Source organism: Halichondria panicea, chromosome 4 (genome assembly GCF_963675165.1).
Source record: "Halichondria panicea chromosome 4, odHalPani1.1, whole genome shotgun sequence".
Classification (NCBI taxonomy): Eukaryota; Metazoa; Porifera; class Demospongiae; order Suberitida; family Halichondriidae; genus Halichondria; species Halichondria panicea.
In genome coordinates this window covers 4,014,022-4,022,208 of record NC_087380.1, presented here as the reverse complement: position 1 = coordinate 4,022,208, position 8,187 = coordinate 4,014,022, and the positions used below count along the sequence as shown (strand labels likewise).

At 40.1% G+C, this 8,187-nt stretch overlaps 1 protein-coding gene across 1 annotated transcript in view; it reads left to right on the top strand.

Moving 5' to 3' along the window:
• The first annotated feature begins 590 nt into the window (after nucleotides 1-590).
• LOC135335456 (sacsin-like) overlaps nucleotides 591-8,187 on the top strand; it is a 25,578-nt gene continuing 17,981 nt past the window's right edge. The window contains exons 1-5 of the mRNA XM_064530955.1: nucleotides 591-973; nucleotides 1,052-1,194; nucleotides 3,511-3,547; nucleotides 5,065-5,183; nucleotides 6,734-6,992. Of these exons, the coding sequence (XP_064387025.1) occupies nucleotides 637-973; nucleotides 1,052-1,194; nucleotides 3,511-3,547; nucleotides 5,065-5,183; nucleotides 6,734-6,992 (895 nt within the window). The 5' untranslated portion in view covers nucleotides 591-636. The remainder of the gene's footprint in view (nucleotides 974-1,051; nucleotides 1,195-3,510; nucleotides 3,548-5,064; nucleotides 5,184-6,733; nucleotides 6,993-8,187) is intronic.

The window sequence follows — 8,187 nt, the reverse complement described above, 5'->3', positions numbered from 1 at the left end:
CGGACGAATCATAACGGCCAAGTCTCTTCCATGCAGTCCGAACAGCAATCACTTAATGGGCCATACTGCACTTTATCTAGATTGAACTCAGCTTGTGCCAGTTAGTTGTAGCTGTGTACATCAGCAAAAAACGGGGGGAACGATCAAATCAGCAAACTATTCGATAGTTTTTCTAAGGTAATCACTGTCAGGAAGCGACTTGCAAGTTTTTGCTCATCTGTTTATAGCACTCATTTACATAATTCAGTATTAATTTTAGACTATAAATACTGGATTATGAGTTTGCAGTCTTGTGATCTATATATTGCACTACGACTTTTCTGGACTCACAAGCCAGCAATTTTTTTCATATGCAAGCTTGTTTCTAAATAATGCTAGATAATCTACATGAAGTAGACTAAGGGGGGGGGGGGGCATCATTCAGTTTCTGTAATAATTAACATGTAGATCTACATTGTAGACTCTAGATTCTGTCAGGAGTAGATCTAGATCCACATGAATATATTCATATAGATCTACTCGAATCCTGGCCTCCACCCCGGACATTAGTAGTGAAATGCAAAATTCCCTAGTCACTAGGGAATTTGCACTGTAAACATTAGATATATCTATCTAGCTAGCAGCTAAAGCTAGCTAATGGCTGAACGTGGCAGTGACAAGAGAAAGCTATCTCCACAGTTGTCAACTCCTACCAGTACTGAAACTAGATATAGACTCAAGCAGCATGAGAAGCTACCCCAGAGTCAAATCATTGCTCAACAATCCAGAGACTCACCTAGGCTCTCTATGTCGACTAGATCTACTGGCATAAAGTCATCACCATTACTGAAATGGAAATCTAAGGAAGATGTAGCTCTTGTAAAGTTTATTCTGTCAACACATGTCCATAGTTGGCCTACAAGGTCTGTTGATAGTTTCTGGGAGTCAGCTGCTCTCTTTGTACACCAGAACAGCCAAGAACCATTGCGAAGCAGTGAGTGAAATAATTACAAGTGTACATGTTGCATGTGTGTTCAAATAATCATATACATGTCACGGCTAATGTTTGTAGGTTTTGCGTGTAGCTCTCGAGTGAGGAAGGTTCTCAGCAAAGACTACACAACACCAAAAGAAGCACAAACATCCCTCATGGCGCTCACTTCTAAACTCCCTGCGAGAGTATCTTCAGAACCACAAGCTCTGAGTATCTCGTATGTACGTATTCAAATCATGTGCAAGTTGTGTACCATTATCCACCGTACTGCATGGGGAATAAAGTGTATGCATGGGCCACTCATGAGAGAGGTGGCCTGCATGGCTGTGACATACCGTAGTGAATCTAGTGCATGCATGCAGCAGTGCTACAAAGCTCAGTACAGTAAGCTGGTTATAAACACCACCAATAGTTACAATATACCTGAGTGTGTGTACCAAAGGTAAAATTAGGATATAATTATACAGCATCATCAATAAATTGGCTAGTATTTAAGGCTCATTCCTGTTCTGTCTTCTTTTCTTGAATTCCACCAATTCATTGCTTCTTGAAGTTCCACTTACTTCTGCACAAAAAAGAAACTTGATCTTTAAACACATTTGCAATGTGAAAAATTACTAACATTGTTGGCCGGGAAGTACCAAAAAGTGCTGTACGTCACAATCCGCCACTATGTCATGAATGGTCTATATGCGTTAACAATTAGGTATAATAAGATCATGTGTATGACACACACAACAAACACGGTCCACTTACATTGTCAATTACATTACACGGTCCACTTACATTGTCATTTACATTACATGGAACACCATGTATATGTCATGAATATTAGATTTGACAGTTCTTATCTAATCTATATAGATGCTGCATAATTTTCTAGGTGATGTACTAGCCTCGTTCCCAGGCCGATTTGTCTCTAAAATAACGCTAGGTCGCCTCCTCGAGGCTAGGTGAAGTACATGTTGGAAATAACACTATATAAATACCTATAGCCAACCAGACTGCAGGATTAATGGTAGACAACAGTTATAGGCCAAGTGAAGGTTTCTGAATAGCGCAGAGACCATTGTGTCACCGTGCGGATAAAACAATCTACATAGGACTAGCTATTCACGGTCCAACACACACAACATTCACTTCTCAGTTCAGCCCTCACGAGGTCAATCACAAAACTCAATTAATCCAGGCTTAGACTGGCATTACGTCACAAAAACTAAACATAAGGTACTTAACAAATACAAAACGATCAACACACAATGCCAGTCTCTTGTTGGACGAGGCCAATAACTGATAGAAAATAAGCTAAGTAACCGCGTGGTATGCAAACTTGAAGAGAAGAGCTAGCACAGGAGGTCGAAAGCATAGCAAGCAACTGTTATCCAGTTCGCACATACCAAAAGATACTGTGACTAAGTTGCTGTACAGTGAGGAAGAAAAAACCCTGCGTGTATGTATGCGCTCAGGAAGCTACTGCAGGAGCATCTGTAGGATACAATGTGTTGCTCAACTGGCCCTTTGACGGCTACAAAACCCGGCCTAGTGTCTCCTCTTTTTGCAGTAGGCACCATGCATCCGACTGTTGCCATAGAGTTTCTTTTTATTGGCTAGAGTCTTCTGGTCACGTGTGAGGCCTGTAGTCTACAGTGTAGATATCATAGACCTCCGTGAATACCTCTGAATATTTGAACAGGTCTCAATAAGAATAATGGGCCTCTCAGTGACCAACCACATTTATGACAAGCACATATCTAATTCAAGTTATCAGTGCCTGGCACCTGTTTGTGAACTCACATGGTGCTTATGTAAACACTGCATGCATAGTTTCAAGTGTCAACATGTATAAATAAGCTAAGAAGTGAAAAACCTTTGCTAATGAGCCAAATCAGCAGAATATTTGACCCCCTGCGTTCTGGCAAAGATCGTGTGTCATTACTGTAGTGGAACCTCCATTAACGACCACCTCCAAAGAGCAACCACACGCTATATAACGGCCAAGAGCTCAGGTCCGGATTGAAACTACAATGACTTCAATGTAAAGCAACCTCTCAGGAGCGACCACCTCTCTACTCCGTATAACGAGCAGCTTTCTAGTCCCCAACTAGCTTTAGCAATGGAAAATAACCTCCCAGAACGGACAGCCACACCCAGAATTAGCAGAAAATTATTGCTGAGATAGCATTATTTTGCACAATCGTGAAAACCTGGCTGTAGCTTGTCTCTACAGCCTTTTCAAAGATTGTATGAGCTAAAGAAGCAGTTAGCAAAGCCCCAAGATTCATTTGCAGCAAGAAATGGCTCATAGAAAATACATAGCTGGCAATCGACCTCCCAAGGAAGACCACCTCTCTATAACGGCCAAAAGGCTGTTCCCCAATGGTGTCCGTTTTATGGAGGTTCCACTGTACCAGTTTAGGTTTTGCTATTTTTATTTGCAAAGTGACCAACGCTCACTAAGTTCGTATTTTTGATGCTTGCAAAAGATTTTAGTGATACGGTAAACTGCACTAATGTCTTTATATATTATAATACTGTAGGGCCTGCAGGATAAAGCTGCCAATACATCGCGTTCAGGTGAGTGTGTCATGTAGTATTGTTGACAGAATATTGAAAATGTGCACTTGTCTTATAAATGACATATATAGGCAATTGCGTTACCTTCATGCTATGGAGGTAACATAACACTATAATTATTAATTATCAAGCGTTCCATTATGGTTGTTTTCATACACTGCAAGTCACCTGGGGTGTATTGTGGTCGTGCAGTTGTATGTACTCCCGACATAGAAATGTCCTTGAATACACCTTGAAGTCTGTTTGAGTTACTTGAGCCCCCGAAATGTTTGGCAAGTATGCCGGAGAATTTTACATGGAAAACTGATCAGTAATCAGTGAGCAGCATGACACACACACAAACACACTAGTGCAAGTGAGAGCTTCTATAATTATAGGCTTCTAGTAACGTTTTCTTGAATATCAATTGCGCATGTCAAACCGAGGCATAAATATAGATTGCCCCTCTCTAACAGTTTATAAATGCATGCTTGCAGGCTGACTGCACTGACTAGATCTAGTCAGATAATAGTAAATAAAGCTAACAATGCTCAGTGATACTAGAAAGTGAGTACCATAGTCGTATTAGAAGCAATGAGACAGAAACCACAAACTTTGAGTTGTTGCACTTTCTTTGTTTCTTTAACTCCTTAATGTAGCAGTATAGCAATCATATAGTCTTAAACTATTACGACTCATTAACTAACAGGAGATGTTATATATACAAAAGAGATAAACACGATAGAATGAAGGAAAGTAGATACGACTCAGCAGTTTCGATAGGTTTAAAACATAAGTGCATGATACAATAAGTTTTACTATGCATAACCATGCACCAAACTTATGTGTAATCATACTGCATGCATGCATCTATATTTTCACTACCGTTCACTATGGTGAATTCAGAGCCTCCAAGTAGAAACTTTTCTTTTCAGTATTAATCAGCTCATTTTCCCGTATTTAATGATGATTTAACGATGTAGAGATGAAATGATGTTTAGTGGCTTTGTAATTTCCCCGCCCTTTCAATAAAGGGGCATGGCAAGCGAGATTTGTCTTTACAAGAGAAATTTATAGCTGTCTTTCGTATCAGACTCACTACAAGTGTAGAGCATAGAGCTACTACAGCTGTAGGGATGCCTTCACTGTCAACTATAAGGCCAGTTAACTTATTCTGAAAGTGACAAAAGGTCATTTATAGTCTTCTAGATCTACATGTATATATCCGTATTTTTACACTTAATTCCGTATAACCGTATTAGAAGACAGAAATCCGTATAAATACGGGAAAAACCGTATACTTGGAGGCTCTGTGAATTAATAATATCACAAGGGCGTATAAAATTGAATAATACTGGAGTTTGCAGAATCTTTGCAACACACCAGTAAAAGCGTAGAGCGTTACGCGTTCCCGGCTTATATGGATTTTGTGTACACACTGTGGTCTGCTTACTATGGAGCATTTCCCATATAAGGAACCACAGTGCTCAACACTTGATTCTGCAAATTCCAGTATTATGTACATTTCCTCTATAAAGCACACATCAAGATGGCTAAGTCAGAGGCTAAGTCCGAGCAGTTTGGACTGAGAAGGCCTCCCCTGTCTGTTACCATAAAAGGCATCCTAGAGAGGTACCCTGACGGACAAATTTTCAAGGTAAAAACTGCTGGCAATGAAAGCACTGCGGGTGCTGATGACTCGTAAAAGTTAACTAAATCACAAGGGTGAAAGTTATTATTGCACAAAAGAAGTTAAAACTAATTCACCATTAAAGTAAAAGTTTTTACTTTTATTTAGTGCACAGTGGCAACAGAAGTTATAATTTTGCATGCAGAGAAACCCAAGGAGTGGGTAATGATTAACTATGATTGTTGTTAAAAACGATTGACCAAAAGTCCAAGTCTAAAACGAATGGCTGCACGTTACTGTAAGCATCATAATGATATTCACGGGAAAGTATGGTTGTTGCGGGCAATTATCGGGTCCAAAAAATCCCTGGACCAATTAGACGGGTTCTACATAGGAACTTGACCAGGCGTTCGTTCTTTCAGATAACGAATGGCTGGTCTCGAGGCTATGGCTGCACCAGCAGCTCTCTTCTCACTCTTGCAGCTAGCTAGCGTTCTAGTGCAGAGCTAAGTACTAAGTAGAGTAGCAACACTCCATGGACAAGTTTTGCTACGCACTCTCTGAAAAGGCTGGAATGGCATTCCAAGTAAGCAAAACTAGGCATAACTCGAGAACGAAGCATATTTTGCAAATCCACGAATTAAAATCCAAGAAAACATGACTATCTTACTTGATTCATTGATCCTTGAGCAGCTGTATATAACAGTCTACACACACACACAGCCACATATACAAACACACTACTGTATATACCTCGCTTGCGCATGCACCGAGGCATAATAACATGTGTGCATAGTAGCTCGAATGCCTTTTTGCATGTGGGTCAGCCTGTACACTAATGGTTGCACTTGCTGTGCTTCATTCTGAATATTTTTCTGTGGGGGGCATTTTGATAGACTTAGTTGACGCCTTTTCGACACATAGAACGGTTGCTGACATTCAAAAAACTATTTTCATGGCACAATGTCAGAATAGAAGGTAGTATACTGACAGATAGCAGCATTATAAACTTTGACCTCAATGCGTATCCACCCCTCCTTGCTCAAATTGTGATACTACTATACATGTATACACTAATACATGCAGTGTCGATTATTATCGTAATTATCTGTATGAGAATATTGGCCAATTTCATAGCAAACGCCCTCGCACATGCGCATAAAAGTGCCCACGTGGTTGGAAAGCTATATATGGGATATTTAGCAGAAGCAGCTAACGCTTCAGCATAGCCTAGCAGTATATAGCTTGCTACTTTGATGGGCAACTGTAAGACATTGAGACGTGGTTCATTGGTATCCACCAGATGTCTAAATTATGGTATTCATGCCACTTTTCCATTAAGCTCCTCCAGTAATCCTTTTGAGCGAAACAAAACAAGGAAAATGTATGTTCAGTACAGTCTCGTAGTACGTAATTGAGTACGTGTAAAGCTTGGTGATTATATTTGGGAATGAAAGTGTGCTGTACCAGTCCTATAACTTATAAGTTTTGTGGAAGCACCATGTAAAGTAACCCTTTGTATAATTATACTTATATATAAGGAATACCCTTGAAATGATCATAACATGCTTGTGTAGGAAATGATCCAGAATGCCGATGATGCTGGAGCTACAACAGTGTGGTTCTATGTTGACGAGAGACAGCATAGCACTTCCAACCTCCCTCATCCTGACTTGGCCATGTTCCAAGGCCCTGCTCTTGTAGCTGCCAATAATGCCTGCTTTACAGAAGAAGACTGGGAAGGAATACAGAGCTTACAGCAGAGTATCAAAGCGGAGGACCCCTTCAAAGTTGGAAGGTTTGGGATTGGATTCAACTCTGTCTATCATCTCACAGGTGAGTTCGTTATAGTCAAGTGTTGCACATAACCACTGGTTTGTAACTACTTTTTCTCGTTGCAAAATGTAGGTCTTTAGTTTCTCGATTAAAATAATGTGCAGTGCAGTGCATTTGATAGCTCAAATATCTATTCTGGCCTTATCGAATATGCGCAAAACAGGTAGCTTTTGAGGATCGATTAGGTGAACTTAGTATTCAAATTGGCCTCCGTATTATTATGATTACTCAAAGATTCGTTTTTCTTTCTGTTCCATTCGTGTGCATGCTTTCTATCAGCACAACTGGCGTCTCTCTTACTGATGTGCTTTTTGGCACACTACCTTCAGCGTGGAAGGCTATATATAGATAGATAAGCTTATCAATTGGCATGGTAAAGGGCAAATTGTTTTGGGCTAGCTCCATGCAATCAGCACATGAATGTAGAGCATGCACCACTATTTGAGTAATGTCTATAAATAAAAACACTCAAAGGATGTTGCAAACACTCGATTAAACGTACCGTAACTAAACAAGTACACGTGCGTTTAATAGAGAATACAATACCCAAGGTGCTAGAGTGGTATATTTTTGTCAGGATACACCGCTATTTGATGTTGACCCCATAACACGTGCAACCATGGTATTGATACGTAGCTGTATGCATTTTAGGTTGGTTGTAAATGGCGTGGCTTGACGTGTATTGGGGTTGTACAGTAACCAGTTTAAAAAATTAGTGTTGTCTTGGAATGAACTGTGATCGTTCTACATACAGCGGTGACCATTGTATGTAAGGAAGCCTATTATAGGTATAGTAGTATATAATTATGAGTATTATGTGCATTATCGTCTTTTTTCTAATTACAACGTTAACCACACACATTTTTAAGATTTTTTTTCAACAGCGCACATGCAAAAAATATTATTCCATGCAGTGTGGCGCTTATATAGCCAATTGATAGCAGGGGTGGATCTAGGGCTGGGGTTGCAACCCCACCAAATAATCAGCTCCATGTACCCTCATGCAGTTTGGTAAAACTGAGGGTGGAGCTGAGTGTTTGCAACCGCATGAGTACAGAGGTGGAGCTAAGCAAAGTACTGTCCAGTGGTTTACGTACAAGCTGTAAAATATGAATAGCCATACACAGGTAGTAGATATAGGTGTGATAGCATAGAACTGGCAACTGCTGATTGTTTTGCTCATTAATGAGAGCAA